The following is a 17,771-nucleotide window of genomic DNA, read 5'->3' on the forward strand; positions in this document are numbered from 1 at the left end:
GAACCCCGTAGACAGGGCGTCGGTACCGCAAGCCGCGCTGTCAAATACTCCACATGTGACTTCGTCAATATCTGTTTATCTGCAAAGTGTTTGGAAAGAAGAGACAGAAGTATTGTTTCTTTTTATTGTTTTCCTTCCCTGACCTCCGTGTTTATAGTCTCAACTGTGAAAGTTAAAAAAAAAAAAAAAAAACAGGACTTAATATTATGAATCCAAATGGCCACAAAAGCCCATCTGAAGTCGTGGATAGACGAGCAGCACACGTTTTTAGTTTTTATTGTTTGCAGTGCTGCTGATAAAATAACAGCGGAGCATTGCGTTGAGTTGGAAATATTTCACCTTTGATGTGTCATTCTTCTGTTTTACTATGTTTAGTCACCTGCACTATAATCGCATACTTTTTGATTGGAGTTCTGAATGCGTTTCTTTGACTTATTCTCGGAGCGGGGATCGTCTCACCGTCAGATAACAATGTGTGCTCTCTGATTGATCTCAGTTAGGTAAGGTTTTATTTGTACAGGTAATGTCCGGGAGCCTTGACTCATAAATTCCCCCAAAGTCAAGGCGGTTGTAAATTAGTGACGTTTTCAACAAAGTTGAACACACTAAAAAGGGAAACAAAGGAAAGCGTTAGTGTTATTAAGAACAAGATATTGTTTGGATTAGAGACATTAGGCAAGTAAAAATAGTTGAGAAAAATGACACCAATAAGTTTTCCAGAAATACTAACAGAGCTGTGTAAGAAAATCTAATGTGAATTAGAAATTGTTCAACACTAAATACATAAAACTTAAAAACCATCAAATGAGTGTTCCCCCTGCTGCAGACGTTCATTAGAGTCACCGGCTTCAGAAATCAAGATTAGAGCCCACGTCAACGCTTCACAGAGTTCAAACATGTTTCAACGTCAGCTGCTGGCCGGAGACTGTGTGAATCCGACCTTCATGATCTAAGACCAAGAAGAAGAAGAAGAAGAGAACTGTTGGGAGCAGGAAAACTTAACTGGACATTTACACCAGTGGAAATCTGGCTGTTTGATGAAGACACAGAGTGATGAAGCTGCATCAGATCACCTGACCTCCACAATCACCGACCCAAACCCAGCTGAGACGGTTCGGGATGAGCTGGACCCCAAAGTGAAGGACGAGAGATCAGCACGAGGGAACAAGGGTGCAGGTGATGACGTCATGAAGGTGGTTGAGAGAACGAGGAGTGGACAGCCGGATCCGAGACGAGATTTCACAAGACAAACTTGTCTGATTACATTGAGTGCTGCGCCCCCTGGTGTGCAGAAACAGCAGTACAGTTAACCCGCAGGCCATGCAAGACAACTGGAGCTCGTCATGCAGGCAGAGGATTGTGAACAGATGTAAAAAGTTTGGAAGACACCAAAACGAATACATTTGTTCACTCAAAAAAAAATGAAGTAAAGGATTTTTTATTTTTTTTAATGCAGACATTTAAGAAGTCGCACAACAAATCACAAAATGACCACAGAGAGACAATAACTTCAATTACAAAATGACCACAAATGAAGACAAAATGACCACGAAGACACCAAATAACTACAAGTAGACACAAAATGTTTATAAAAAAAAAAAGATAAAACAACCATAAAACGATTGTATAAAACAACTACAAATGCAAAATGACCACAAACAAAAAACGCACAGACCCGATAACCGCAACAACAAAAGACAAAATAGCCATTATGAGATGGAGAACAACCACTATGGGACTCAAAACAAAACAAGAAAGGCAATAATAAACAACCAGAGACATGCTGGATTAAAACTAGGTGAACAAACGACCACAAACAGTCACAAAACTACCACACAGAAATTGAAAACAGAGCTGCATTGTGCTTGTAGTTGTTTGAATAGGTGTGGGGGGGGGACCTTTAATAAGTCTCTGCCCAGGGGCTCGTTGTCTTAGGATCCGTCCGTGCATCCCTCGAGGCAGTGACATGTCACCACAGTGTTGTTTCTAACATTCATGAAGGTGAACGTTTCCGCTGCAGGTGGATAATGCGACGTTTCTGCTTCACCGCCCTTTGATGGACCTTTCCCGCAGATCCGCTCCGTCTCGCTCGTTTGCTGATATGGCAACACGAGTGGTCAAGTGGTTCATAAACAAACAGAACATAACCGGAAAGCGTGATGTCTTTACTTTCAAAATAAAAGCATGTAAACGCGCTCTTAGTGCGAGTTTTTTTTTTTTTTTTTTTTTACTTCAGAAAATGAGCTCAGTGAATGTGCAGCTGAGAGTTTTCTCAACTAATTAGATTAAGTTCGAACCCAAAATTAAATTTCAGTGTAAAACTCTTTGCGTTTCTGTTTTGACTTTTTTTGCATTTGAATATCTGCATGGGCCATATTGGAGCTTTAAAGTTCCTCGATGATGAATTAATATGACCTGGCCCGAGAGTTTATGCGTATTTATTATTTGACACAAAGATAGTGACTATTGTAAAAAAAAAAATACAACTTTACAACAAAGTAGCTCAAAATAATTTAAGGCCTTAAACTGGATTTTGAGACAGAGTCCTCCTTTTCGACCGAGGGCCAGAAGATGAAGGATTGAGGACCCGTCATAACTGATAATCTAAGTTAGGTAACAAATCTAACAAATCTGCAATCAACCAAGTTACGCCTCAAATACACGTCTGTCTTCCTGTACAGTACTCTGTAAAAACGTGTTGCACTAATAAAGCACAATGTCCGCTATGACGGGCCCGCCATCCTCCACCATAAGGCCTTGCTGTTGTAGTGGGGCTCCATGTTAAAAAATATCCCTTTGTTGTTTTGATTATGTTGTTGTTGTTTTTTTAAAGTTTATATTATGTTGATTTGTTACATAAAATCGAAAAAAAAAATTTGATCAAGCAATTAATCAACAAATATCAAAATTGTTGTCACTTTTCTGTCATAATTGGTTTATCAGTTATTCAATCTCAAGACTCCTGGTTGTTGTTTGTGTGTGTGTGTGTGTGTGTGTGTGTGTTTGTGTGTGTGTGCCAGGGGAAAGAATGAAATTGTCATATATATAGTGGGAGTCAAAAGGGAGCCAAGAAGACATTTCTGCCCTTGGGCCCCTCAGTGGGTTCATCCGGCCATAGGAAAAAAAAAAAAAAAAATCGGGTCCAGCTCGGGTCAAGCTTTAAAAACCCTGACTCCTACATTCCCCCCCCCCCCCCCCCAAAAAAAAAAATCTTTACTTTGAAACTTCAAATGAATCATGGTTTTATTTTGGAAAACTTGAACCGGAAGTGCTGCGTTTCCGGTCGCTACCTTGACAACGCTGTGATAACGAGGTGCAGCTGCGGTAGTTGAGGAGAGACACAGGAGACCGGGCCGAGCAGCGGACAGCACAAATGGCCCCGCTGTCTACGGACTAAAGAATGGACTCCGTGGCATCGCAGCCATGGCCAGATCCACCAACAGGAGCGCCGAGGACGGGGGGTCGCGGGTGACCGCCCCCGCGGACCGCGCGGAGGCGCGGGACCTGGCCGAGCCCCGGGAACTGTCTCTGGAGGAGGTGCTGAAGTCCTACGAGCAGCCCATCAACGAGGAGCAGGCATGGGCCGTGTGCTACCAGTGCTGCAGCAAGCTCGGGGTGCCCCGCCCGCCGACCGGGAGAGTCAGCCGGGTGAAGGACCTGTCCTCCATCCTCCTGCACAAGGACGGAACCGTGACGTTACAGCCGGAACCGAGACAAGACGGTAGGACAGCTGTTGCCCTCTCTCCCCCCCTCTCCCCCCCCTGTCCTGCTGGCTCTGACTCAAAACAAGTGCGAAGAAGTGAATTTTAACAACGTACCCTGCTGTGCAAAGCAAGTTGGTGTTTACAGTCAAGACTCACTGTTGTTGTTTTTTAAGTATTAAAACAGACTTTTAAGTAATGCCCACGAATTAGCACAGTTTTGATAAAAATTACCAGTTATTTTATTTTATTTTATTTTATTTTTTTTGTCTTCAGCATTAGCGAGCAGCGCAAATCAATGTTAATGTAAAAAAAAAGAAGAAAAGTGTACTCAGCTCTGAACTACATGCTGATTGTGTGGCTGAATGAGCACGGGATACGAGACCGTCTATCGTTGCTTCGTTAAATATCCTAAATTGCGTTTTATCTCGCTGAAACGTTGAGCTAAAATCAAAGCCACGTTAAATTATGCGAATTTCACACGGAGTTTGGCACACAGGAACATCCTGTTCGTCGGCCACAAATGGACGCATCGGCGCCGTCCCGTCCCGAACCACAGAAATTCTTGTCCAATCGACCTTCAGATAGATCACTTGATCATTTCAAGCGACCCTTACTGTATTTTTTGTTTTCTATCATGTAATACCTTTTCTTTATGTTGTCGCGCTCGCACAAGGATGACTTGTATTATGCCGGTAGATGATTAATAATTCATAGAGCACTGCTTCACCCGAGCGTCCCCTTGTGCAAAGACTGTTTTGGAGACTTCAAATCATGGATGGAGGCCCGGAGGATTTCAGCGGTCTTCTAGTTGTTCCCCTCTTCTGAATTCAGCCTGTACCTGCGTAATAAGGGCAGCCCCCCTAGAAAACTACTGCATGTGAAGTATTTATGTCCTCACTGCAGAAAACCTTGTCCAGCAGTCTGCATGGAGACAACTTGGTTTTTAACAAAGGCTGCATATATCTTGGCCTGTGGGGAACTTGCATTCATTATCCCCAACTTTTTTTTTTTTTCCACCTTTCACTTTTACGGTCTTATATCCTGCATGATTTGCAGAAACTTGTGTTTTATTCAGTTTGTAGCCTTTTGCTGGGAATATACTGAAAGTCACCAGAGCAACGGTCCGAAGTCTTGTTTCATACATTTGCCCTGAAGCAACAGTAAGAATATCAAAAATTGTCTTCGTGCCGAGAGGCCAGTCGAGGCCTCATAAATATTAAAAACATGACTCAGAGATGTCGAGAAAATCAAGGATCTCAGGAGTAACGGATGATATTTCCAGCTCTTGTTGACTAAGTAACAAGTCGTCACGACAGGATACAGCGTCCGCGTAGCACCTGTTCAGGAATATAGTTGGAGAAGTTGGCATAGGAGCTGAAGACGTTCTATATCACGAATAATGAGAATTTGATTTAGATTCAAAATGTGTACACCGGGTGCTGAAGGATGTTTGATACCGGGCCGATACTTTGACTTTGAGACTGGTCGAAAATTCTGATACCGAATCGTATAAAATCCATTTTAAGGAAAAGAAAGTTACATCGCACATCATGCAGTTTAGTGGGGGAGAGTGTGACCCGAGTTTATTTTCTGTAGCTACAATCATCAGATGTCCCCTAAACGCCTCGCGTGCCAGTTGATGCTTGACGCTACAATTTACATCATGAAACATTATTAGTTTGTCGTCAAGTTATTTTTAAATTCATGTTCAAACTTTAGATTTACTTGCAGGGACACAAACTCCAAAAGGGTTTAGTCAAACTTAATATTCTCGCGTACTTTCTAAATAAATAATAATAGTAAAGAGAAGGGAACTTGTTCATGTTATTTTTGCTTTGTTGTCCATTTAGAAACCCACCTGCAGATTGGAGCGACAATATTGATAAGTTATTGATCATTCCAGAAGCCGAGTCATTTGAATGCAAAAATGTAAACAAATCTGTGCAACTTGCTTCTGAAAAGTTCATATTTACTCGTTTCCTGTTTTTCTACGATAATAAACAAAAGATTTGTGGATTTCTGACTGCAAAAAGGGATTTTCAAAGACAATTTAAAAGCGAACGCTGAGTTTTCGTATCTGAGGTCATGAGGCAGGAAGTTCCACGCGATTTAAAACGCTCGTTATTTTGCTGGCGACGCACTGGATCTCCCTCGTACACCGCTGGGGCCCCTGGAAGATCCCGGTGAGCTACATTTAACACTTTGCTAAGCTCATTAATTTTCTCAGGCGTCACTGAGGAGGTGTTTAGATCTCATTAACGCGGGCGTTTATCCTCGTAGCCTGTGTTGGTTTACGCTCTGCTGATCCACGAGTAAACACAGACCATATCAAAGCAGCGGTGGAAATCCCTGAACCAGCGGCATGTCAGTCTTTTGCAATGTCTACATTATTAACGCCGGCGACAGACAGGGCCGTTTTCTTTTCTTTATGTGGCCGAGTTCGTGCCAGAACAGCACATTTGAACCGGTTGTGGACAGCCCGGCTGCAAGGGAACGAGACAACGTATCCTCGGTCCAAGCTGCATTATTAACACAGGCTATTTTATTGATCTATTTTTACACTACTTTAATAGCTATCTATGCAAATTTTTCTATTTGCACCATTGGGAATCATTTTATCTTCAGGCAAAATTGTTTATAAAACAAAGGCTGATTTGATTTCCTCGTTACTTTTAGGTGCAACATTCTCACTGGATGGATTTTACTCTGAGGCAACAGTGTTTATAATGTTTGAAGCCCCACAATGTAACTCTTGACAGAGTCAGCAGGAGGTGGTCGGGGTGGATGAAGGGCGTACAAAGCACTTGACTCTTAACACCAGAGATCAGAGACATCTAGACTCGTATGTGCTTCAGGCAACAAAAGCTCTTCGGTTACAGTTTGGGGAAGGTGTTGCTTTTGGTTAAGTATAAACAAACATGTTGTCTAAGGTCACTGCGGACTGTTTCTGTGTTAAAACACTGCACGAGCTTCCCCGTTACCTCAACCAAATACCGTGAGAGCCTAAACATAACCACAAGGTTAAAGGATGCTGCAGTCTCTACAGGTGGATTTTCTACTGCCAGATCGTAACAGGAAATCACTCTTTCACACCGTTGTGACGTGATGTGATTTTTTTTTTTTGTTGTTGTTGCCCAAACTGCCCGTTTAATTTCCTCAAGTGTTGTTTAAGTCAGGATTTTGACGAGGCTGCTCCAAAGCCTAAAAACTTTGTATCTTTTGCACTGTTTTCCGTAAGGTTGTTAAAGACGGAGGTGCTATTTGATGGACGTCTGTCCCCCAAGAAAATGTAAAATTTTTCAATAAGTTAATTAGGTGTTAACATATGTGTAAAAAAAAACAAGAAACAAATGTAAATAAAATAAAAAGCTGTAGCAGATGATAAACAAACAACAACCATAAAGCCTAAAGAAGGGAAAAATCTCTCCACAATGACTCGGCTTAGGTAGAACCTAAAATGTTTTGGATGCTGCAGCTCGGCCTTATAATGGTATAAAAGCCTGTTTTAGTCAATCAGGAGGTGAATAACCCAGTTGTGGTTACGCTTGCAATCACAGACTGACGTCCTGACGCTCCTCCTCAGGGTTTCATGTCCTAACAGCTGAATTCCCACAACTCGCACTATCCAACCAGATAATTCATTTGATCTTTGAGCCCCAAAACATCTAATAGAAAATGTGCCTGTGGTTGACAGTTGATTTATATCAATCCCAATGAGCTACTGAGCTTTAAAGTGCTCTGAGCTGACAGTCTTGAGTGTTAATGGGTTTACACGCGTCTCCATCATGGGGATATAAACACACTGCATATTGTGACATTAGCATTCACAGCAGGCAGCCGTGGCAGTCTCATGACTTACTATTTCCTGTAAATCTAAAGCTCATCGGGTTGTACAACAATCTGCAGAGGAGGAGGAGGAGGAGGAGGTTACTGCGAAATCCAGACTGAAGCTGCAACCGAGCAGCGTTTTAACGTGAACACACACCTGAGACACCCGGTGAGAAATGCAGCAGAGAGAAACACCCTGATGCGCTGCAGATTCTCCCTTTTTCTTTGCCAAATTAAATTCGGCCGTCTGGCACGAGCAGGAGGAGGCAAAATGAAAACCTTGCAGTGCAGAGAAAGCTCCGCTCTTTTTGTGCTTTCCTGTCTCCGTCTTCGGTCTCCTCGGCGATGAAACGTGACAGAAGGCCCCCCAGTTGGTAAACATCGGAGGATGCGCCCTGACGTCACGGACGTCAGCTGTTGCGCCGACTCTCCCTCCAGAAAGAGCGCTGACTCTGATCCCGAAGCGGCCGTAATATGAACTGATTCATGGCTCTGCAGTGGGCTCATAAAACGCAGAAAATGCGATGAATCCCACCAGCAGAGGAGAGCTCGTGAGCCAGCTGCCATCTGGCACACCGTTACCACGGAGATGATGATTGTAGTTCGGCAGTTTTGGTGGCAAATCTTTGTTTGGCAAATTATATTGGTGCTGGCAGATATTTGAGGTGCAGCTTGTGAAGCCTTTATTGAGAAGCACACAGAGCTGAAATTATGTTTACTTATTGAAGAAAACTTTTTCTCTTCTAGACAATTTTAAAATTGGTTTTCAATTCGGCGAATGTGAAGTTGAAGGCTTGAAAGCCAAAACGGTGACTTCAAAGACGGCGTGGGTGATTCTCCGTGGGTTTGTCACGGAGAGACACTTCGTTTGATTTGATTTTGATATCGACAATATTCGTTTCAGAAGGATAAAACTGAATTTTCTCTCATTTCGGCACCAAACCTGAACCCCGCCTGCTTCAGCAGTAAAGTCATGAACAAGATTCAGGACTTAATGGAGTTAACGGAGTTAATGGAGTTAACAATGGGCGTGGACGAGAGACAGCGTAGGGAATTGTTATATCACATTTCTCGACAATAAAAGAGGGAGTGTCCAGGACACATAGCGGCTATGTTTCATGGAAAATCTTTTCAGAAGGCAAATGTCGCACAAAGGGTTGCAGCTAATTGATTATCTGATTATTTTCACGAGTATTTGAGTCATCATTTGGTCAATAACACGTCAGAAAATGGTGAAGAACAGCCATCACGACATCATGTAGACCAGAACCGTCCCAAACCCCCCCAAAAAAAACATTAAACGCGAGACCAAGAAAAGCAACGAAATCTCATATTTCAGAGCCTCGACTCTCTGAATGTTTGTCATTAATATTTGATATTTAAAAATGACTTCTGTGATTCCGAAGCAGAGGAGCAATCTGATGAAACAACCCGCGAAGCAGATTACAAATATTTTCCAGACGCAGTTTTCAACAATCGGTGCAACTGTGCGGACGTGAAGAAATGTATTGACCTTTGAACCCAAACCAAATAACAAACAGCACTATTGTGTCATTTTCCACGCAGTGTGCAGCTTTGCCCTCATGTCCAGTTTGGATGGATAAATAGTACTTCAATCCTTATTAACACATTTATGATAAGCCGTCTGATGGAAATCCTTCGTTAAAAACGGATTGTTTTGCGATTGTGCTCAGTTTGCCTGCGTTGGTCTGAGCCGCTGAAAAGCTCTTGTTTTCACACAAACTAGTTTCTGTCCGACGGCTGCAGAAAGACACAACGGGCTAAAGGCGGCGGCTGACAGTGATTCACTGAGTGGCCGGCGGGAAGTCGAAGTCCAGATTCGTATCGCTCCTGTCGGATATAAAAAAAAAAAAAACTGGCACCACCCAAATCTCAACTGAAGACAGAAGAGAGACAAAAATCAGATTTAGCTCGCTGAGCGTTCGTTGTTGAAACACGTCACTTCACGAAACAGCCAACTGAAATGACCTTCAATTACAGTAACATATATCGTGTTATTTTAATGTTTTAGTGCTTTAAATACACTCATCATATTTTGAAAAGTATAAATGCTGAGTGAGTGCTGCACCCCTCTGGATCTGACGTGGTGTTTATAGGAGAATGTGGGTTGTAGGTGAAGTAAGCTCAGACTCCACCACCACAGTTGGCTATAAAACTGCAACGAAAAGACGTCATCGTTTTCAGGCGTCCCATAAACATTGCAATCAAAAAAAAAAAAAAAAAAGGCTTTTCAACAAAGTCTTCGGGTGTTTAGACAGATTGTATTTTTCTCTTCTGTGCTGCTATCAGCTGGAAGATTTAACCCTGGAAAAGCCTCTGCTCTGTGAAATACATCTGACTTCAGTAAATCCCCGCGTCTCGACGGCTCTCCGAGCTTCACGTGAATCAGGGATTTGATAAAGACGCGAGGAGTTCTTCGCTGATTTATCGCTGGCTCTGAAGTCTGCTCTGTACGACGGAGTATCGGCTGGGAAAAAAAATAGGACGATTTTTTTTTCTTCTTTTTCTTTCGTGTTGCACTTTGACAGTAAAGTAGAAATGTTGCGAATAGAGTCGAGTTTTCAGGATTAAAGTCGAACTTCTGAGAATAAACCATTAGATATACTTCTACACGACGCCTTGCGTAGGTTGCGTAGGCTTCTTCTTCTTCTTCTCCTCTTTCTTCTTCCTCTTTTTGTTCTTTTTCCTATTCTTCTTCTTCTTCTCCTCTTTCCTCTTCCTCTTCTTTTTCCTCTTCCTCTGCCTCTTCCTCTTTCTGTTTCTTTATTTCATTTATAATCAGCCCTGCTCTTCTTAACCCAGTTTTCCTTCTCTGTCACTTTGTGGTTGCTCAGACCTTATTTCCATGGCAACAGATGGCAAAGACCATCTTAGGAGTGTGTGTGTGTGTGTGTGTGTGTGTGTGTGTGTGTGTGTGTGTGTGTGTGTGTGTGTGTGTGTGTGTGTGTGTGTGTGTGTGTGTGTGTGTGTGTGTGACTTAAAGCTAATGATAGGGAACGCTGTGGGGTGTGTTATACACGCTTGTCGTTATCAGTCAGACGGACGACTCGGTGACGGGATCAAAGTCTCGCCTGCTGTTGGATCGTCAACAGTTTCTGGTCGTGTTGGTGACGTTGTTAAACGGATGTCGGTCGGTCCAGACGGGAAACTCTGCTTCTGTTTAACAGATTATCGTGAAAGCCGCTTCAAACATTCGTCTTTAATAAGCTTGAACTGTAATAATTTGAGTGTTTTCATCAACTGCCGTCATCAGGTCAAAGTTTTGATCTGACAATTTATCTCTTTTCTTAACTTTACCTGCAGAACATAAGGCGTTTCAGTTATGTGGCATTAAATGATTCACTTTATTTATTAAATTTGACTGTCAAATTAATTTCTTGATGTGTTTTTAATCACAAAAATCTGTCATGTTAAAGATTCACAAGTGCTCAATTTATTATAACAGGACAGACTGACTGTTTTAAAGTTACATATTTAATTGTAAATTGATGGCAGAAAATTGCACCAATTAAAAATGTGGAATCCATGTAAAGTATTTTATATAAACTTACATTTTTTTACAGTATATCTAAGTATTTTTATTTAGTTCACTGCAGCAGCTAAGGATAAAAAAAAAAAAAAAAAAAAAAAATTTGGGAAAAAGTAAACGACTCATTTTCATGGTGAAAACTAACTTGTTTATGCTTTCCATCTAGAAAACATCCTCAACGTCCGACTGGGTTATTGCGTTTTCTGTGATCTAAGCTGCAGGGGTTGTTAATGCGGCTTTCTCTCCTCTTTTGTGTTTACTGGTGTGTAACCGTGGGAACCAAGTGGAGGTATCTGTGGTTACGGCTGTGTGAACCCGGGCGGAGAATTACGGGAACCTGTCTGACTGGTTCGCAGGGCTTCATGTTATCATGAAGGCGTCATAATGGAGAGCCTCTTTTGTTGCAGATGGAAGCAGTGTCTGTGCTCACAAGGGGAACAGAGTAATGCTCTGTCTTAGCTCCACATCCTGCTCTCAGCACTTTGTTGGTGACAGCGGAGGATGCTGTTGCAGGTCGACCCCCTCCAACACACCCAGACCTACACTGCAAAAACTGCCCTACTAGAAACAACACAGAGTATTCTGTTAACCAGTGAAATCGACTAATTTCAAGCAACAACAACAACAAAAAACATGCCCGTGGAGTAAACAAAAAAATATGTAGGTTCTCTTGAAACAAGCATAAAAATGTAAAAAAAAAAAAAAAAAAGAGCACCCAGAAGTTATTCAAATCTTGAAATAAGATGGTAATTGAATAATAAAAGCATTACATTATAATCAAGGCAAGGTGCTCCATCTGAAAAATGCAGCTCAGTTTAGGAATTGACATCTGCTGGTACCTCAAAATCATGAAATAATCAGTTTCATATAAGCTGCTTCCTGTTAAAACACTAGAGACAACATAAATGATTCTGTTAACCAGTAAAATTCATCAGTTCAAACCAGTTTAATAATCAAAAATGACTAAAACTATCTTAAAAATCCAGATTTAAGCCTTTTTGACGGGGAATTGACAGGAATTCAAGATAAAGATGCTTGAAACTAGACTTTGATATGTTGAAACACAAATTTTTCTTAAAATCTTCAAACAAGCTAGTAATTTCTTATAAAATGTCATTATATACAGCACAGTGCTCCGACTGAAAATCTAGAATACTTGCATTTTACTTTGGCTCAAAATCTTCAAACGATAAATAAATAGAAGCTGGAAATTATTATGATCTTCTGCTTCAATGAATTTTTTTTTCTTCATAGATAAATATTCTTGTCAAGAGTGAAATGCAAATCGCTGACTGGACTTATTTGAAAGTAACTGGTCTCCTGGGAAATCTACTGTTTGAGCTAAGAAATAGGTCGAACTCCTCACAAAAGTAAATCAGGACCTGTTACTTAAAACAAATCTAATAACTGAGTGCACTCGCTGCTCGACGAGGTTTTCCATGAGAAACAAATATATTATGACTCTCTTAAATCTCCTTTTTTGTAGTGTATTTTATAAAAAAAAATTCTGCTGAACTGTCCATTCTCTCCCCTCCCTGATTCTCCCTCCCTCTTTGTCTCCGTCTCCTGCCTCTCCTGTTTCTCCGCAGTGAGAGCTGCTGATCGAGGAGTTTCAGACCTCTCGGGTATCATTACTGACATCTGAGTTGCTTTTACTCTCTCACACAGGCACGCTAACCTGACTGCGACACAATAACACAAGTTAGGACTGTGGGACACACATTTAATTTAATGAATCGGAAGACTAAAAACATGCTGACTTGGGGTTTTACTATTGTTATAAAGGTCACAGCTTGACTGTTAGTGGGCAATTATGGGATGATTAATCTGTTCAGGTACGAAGCAGTCATGAGTTTGGTTTAAAGCTTATTGTTGCATCAATTTTAATATCTATTTACATCTCAAACCTCCTTTCTGCAGCGCCCCCTTGTGAGTGGATGCCGGCGTCAACAGCGAAGCAAGTTGCTCATTAACAAAAATGTGGAACACATAAGCTACAAATAAGTGACATTAAAGTATTTATGAGTGTTGCTGTTGTTTTGTAATTAGTAACAATATGTCCTGATTACACTTCTACTTTAATTACAACTGTGTGAATCGTGTGCTTTAACATGAAGGGGTCATTTTTTCGCATGCATGAAACTTGATGAAAATAAAATCCCTCCATTACTCACGTGGATCACAGAAACATGGATTCAAGTTTAAAAAAAGTATCACGGGACTAATTGTTTTATATGGCAGCAAAATGTGGAGCTCACTAATAAAACTGGAAAAATAGGACATCGACCCAAAAGGAAAAAAAAAAAATCTGCATTTGAGAATATATAAAATCATATCAACAAACATTGGAAATCCCAGGATGCAGATTGAAATGAGGACAAAATATAATACAATAAAAAAATAGAACAGAGTCACACCATTAGTCAGAAGGAAAATCAACTGGTTTAAAAGAATATGAAACATGCAGAGAGAAAAATAACCTTACAAATGCTGAGACAGAACTGGGAAGAGAATATTAAAGTGCTTATGGTTTGATTAATATGCTGCCATACATAAAGTTTTCCCTCTTTCTTTTTATGAAGTATTTAACATTTAAGTTATAAGTAAAAAATTATTTTTTTCATCCAGTTTCTTTTATAATGCAACTTTATACATATTATTGACTCCATGTCCTTGAGAAACATGTCTTTATTTTGTTGTCGAAAGGCCAAATACCCTAAAAACTTTTTGATTTGAAACCAAAACCTTTGAGAAGTTTATAAAATATATTTTAACATTTTGAAATGTTAAATGAAATAACATTTTCAGTTACTCAGAGATCTTTTCCTTTAATGTTTAAATGTAAGCTAAATTATAAACTTTCAGTGGAATAAAAGGAACTGCGTTGTCCTTAAAGTTGAATGTTGTATGTCTCTCATCCTGATTGGTTGTGTGTCTTCTTCTCTGTCTCTTCAGATGACACTGATGAAGCTCCTCTTCCTCAGATTGCAGAATGTCAGGTGAGAGACAGTTGTATTGTCCTGTGGTAAAAATTTGTCTAGGCTCAGAGTTACTGCTACAGAAAATCTTTCAACAATTTCTATCGGCAGCCCCTGATTTGTCTTTATCTGTAGAGCTGTTGTCATCAAAACCCTCTAAAACCAAAACAAATGCTGTTCAGCACTAAACCTGACACCCAGGTGCTGCACGGTCACGTTAACATGGCAATAAGTCAAACAGACTCACTACTGTATCATTGTGTCTGGGTTTAGGTGTTGAAACAGAGAGACCACACTGCCACCTTCAGGTCAAACTGGAAATTACATTAATCATAATAATCAATCATTTTCATCCAGCATGAGAAAGATTATATTATTATATACTTAATTTATCTTATAGTGTAAAATAACAATGCACTTTTTAACATTCTACCACCAGACCATTGTTGTGTCTTTTTTGTGAAACACGTTAATATTTTAGCAGCGTAGATAACTTTGCATCCATTTTTATGGATTTCGAGTGCTCAGAATGGGAAATCTTACCGGTACTCCAGTTAACTTCTGCTTTTTTTTTGTGCGTCCTTTCCTCCTCCTCCTGCTCCTCCATCCGTCCAGCTGGTCCAGTCGCTCGGTGTGGCCATCTACCGAGCTCTGGACTGGGGGCTGGACGACAGCGAGGAGCGGGAGCTCAGCCCGCAGCTGGAGCGCCTCATCGAGCGCATGGCCGGAGGCGACCACGGCGGACACGGCGAAGTCATCACGGGGAACGGCATCATGGACGAGGGGTACAGCGGACAGGAAGAGGAGGAGGAAGAGGAGGAGCCGGAGGGTGTGATAAGGCCGGTGTTCACGTTCGGCCAGGTGAAGGCGCTGTGCGCGTCCCGGCTGTCCAACCCCGGTCTGGCTCCGGAGCACTACCAGGCCGTCTGCAGGGCTCTGTTCGTAGAGACGCTGGAGCTGCAGACCTTCCTCATCAAGATCAGAGACGCAAAGCAGGTACGTTCGGTTGCCATGGCAGCGTCTTAAGAATTTATCGGGCTCGGTTATCTAGAAGAGGTACAAGAGAACACAAAAATTCACGTGAGGGAGAGTGAAAGAGCCCTCAAACATGTAAATGTGAGAAGAGACAGTTACACTGTTAAAAATTATATTTGTAAAACACAGACTACATATGAAAGTAGACAAAAATTCTGGGTCTGAAAAATTAAGCTGATGCGGAAGTACCTTAAACTGCAATACTACCAATGACCACTGGGGGTTGGCTCCAAAAAGGCTCCGGCTCCACAGGCTCCCATTCAACTTTTCTCATGAAATACAAAGTCGATCATTTTTTTCCACAAGTCCTTATGGTGTCATTCGCTAAAGTCACTCCGTCTTATTAGTTTTCTAGCACTCCATCTAAAAAATATTTTCATCATTAATTAGATATTTGGCCTCAAAAAGCCATATGTTTGATTGACAAGCATTTGGTGAAGTCAGGTTCCCGTTGCAGGTGGGCGGGGCTTAGTGTAATAATAACGAGGAGTCGCACAAAACAATGAATATCAGGGCAAGAAGTGCAAAGTCCCTGCAGCTGTTCAGAAAATCTGATTTTTACATGACTTATTTTAAATGTTTGTTTTCAGTCTGACTTCAAATAAAAACAGATTTTACTGACTTAATCACACTGGTATTCATCCCCGCACGACAGTTAGTTTACATGTCTGTCACTCAACAGCTAAGTGCCATTGCGGATTACCCTGAGGTCCCAGGAATAATCAACATGTTCAATCAAGTGCAAGTTGTCTTCAGTTATTTCTCAACCAGCTCCAGGAATTTCAATTTTTTTTTTCTTTTTTTTTTCTTCCCCTTAAGCCATATAATTATTATATTCCTGGGAAAAGGTTTTGTTTGCATTGAACCGTTCTGCCCAAGAAGGAAAAAAACAACCCAGCAGTGATTCAATCACGGTCGTGTCACCTGCAAACCTCATGGGAAAAACCTGAGAGACGTATGGAGCTGAGAACACTCAGGGAATAAAAGGAAGGACATGAGACGCATGAGCTGCTTTTTATTTACTTCAGTGGAGTTTCACTTCTCCTGCCTCCGGTGGAGTGCACCTTGCAGAGTGTGCACTCTCTGAATTTAATATGCTTATAACCCTTCCCCATTGATATTCCTGTTTACATGCTACAGAACACAGACTGAATAGATGACTGAAGATGCCGCCTCCACAGAGTCCGCCGAGTACTCGGCATCAAATCTGTGACTTCTGTTGTGTCGCTGCAGTGGTTTATGCTTGTTGAACTGTTCATGCAAATTTTGCAGAAACGCTGTGCTGCAAGCTGTTTACATAAATCCGTGCAGATGGTAGACAACGTGCTGTTTTTAGCTGATGCAGATCCAGATATGGCACAAAAGATTCCAGTGAAGAGACGTCGTTTTATTAACGCCGTTTAATGCCTCATAACTTCTCGTGTTATTATATAGAGCCATTACGAAGCAGAAGGCACTTATGCCATTGTAATTTTCTTAATTCATTTATAGCCATGAAAAAAAAAACAACACAATTAAAGATTACACATTACACAACTTTTGGCGTATATTCAGGGTGAAAACTGTTGCCATTACAGTAAATAAAATTTTGGTGATAAAATTGTTTTAATGCTGTAAACACACTTTTATATATAGGCCTTGTAAACTTCTAACTTCACATATTTTTAGTGCACAAGTTGCTAATAATTTTGAGAGCATTTAATACAGACCTTAGTTTTGGTTGACAAGCAACTTGTTTCACATGTAATCAAACTGTAGGCGCTGGCTGTCTTCTTGTTTTTATCATATTTTTTTAATCTGGTCAAAAACTACAATGTGTAGAATAACAAATATTTTGTGACTCTAGTGCCCCCTGGTGGCAGTATGAAAATGACAGAAATATTAAACTTATACCATCAGAACTATTTGAAACAACCTCATTTTAAAATGTTGTCTGCGGCGGTCAAACAACTGCTTTACTATTTAAAAAAAAACAAACACAGATGTGTCTTTCTTTTTGTTGGCCAGATGCTGAAGAAGATCTCGACCGAGGAAGCTCTGGAAGACAAATCTGCAGCCGAGCTGGACGCGCTGAAACACACAGACTGGGTGAGACGAGACGAGAGAGTTCACCGTGTGACAGGGAGAACAATAACAGCGGTGTGTTAGACATGACGAGGCTGTGTGGTCGCGCTGATGCATACAGATGCGTGTGCTGCTGCTGTTGTTTCCGTCCCAGGCTCGTTTGTGGGTGCAGCTGATGAAGGATCTCAGGCAGGGCGTGAAGCTGAAGAAAGTGCAGGAGCAGCCGTTCAACCCGCTGCCCACCGAGTTCAGCCTCACTCCCTTCGAGATGCTGATGCAGGACATACGGACGCGCAAGTTCCAGCTGCGCAAAGTCATGGTGAGGGTCCAGACCCCGACGCTGGTATGGAGACACGAAAGCAGTTGAAGTGTCGACGTGTGCGCCACGAAATGAGTCGACATGTTCGGTCGGTTAGTTCTGCAATCAATGAAATAAAGGTAAACAGTCAATGGGAGAATAGGAGCTGAAACCAGTTGAGCTGTGACTTGAAGAGTCGGCGATAAAGGAAGCCGATTCAAGAATAAAAGTTGAAATCAGATGAACTGCTGTTGAAAGAGTAAAAGTTAAAGTGTCAGATAACTTGTAGATGCTGAAAGCAGATGAAGTGTCAA

General features: G+C 41.3%; 1 protein-coding gene across 1 annotated transcript in view; it reads left to right on the forward strand.

The window, feature by feature from the left end:
- Positions 1–3,298: 3,298 nt before the first annotated feature.
- Positions 3,299–17,771, forward strand: part of spire2 (spire-type actin nucleation factor 2) — a 32,996-nt gene continuing 18,523 nt past the window's right edge. The window contains exons 1-5 of the mRNA XM_069714255.1: positions 3,299–3,721; positions 14,038–14,081; positions 14,676–15,056; positions 17,103–17,183; positions 17,314–17,478. Coding sequence (XP_069570356.1) covers positions 3,424–3,721; positions 14,038–14,081; positions 14,676–15,056; positions 17,103–17,183; positions 17,314–17,478 — 969 coding nt within the window. The 5' untranslated portion in view covers positions 3,299–3,423. The remainder of the gene's footprint in view (positions 3,722–14,037; positions 14,082–14,675; positions 15,057–17,102; positions 17,184–17,313; positions 17,479–17,771) is intronic.

Source organism: Brachyistius frenatus, unplaced genomic scaffold (assembly GCF_029030835.1).
Source record: "Brachyistius frenatus isolate BFR_SWC_R1_liver_20210118 unplaced genomic scaffold, ASM2903083v1 Contig_129, whole genome shotgun sequence".
Classification (NCBI taxonomy): domain Eukaryota; kingdom Metazoa; phylum Chordata; class Actinopteri; family Embiotocidae; genus Brachyistius; species Brachyistius frenatus.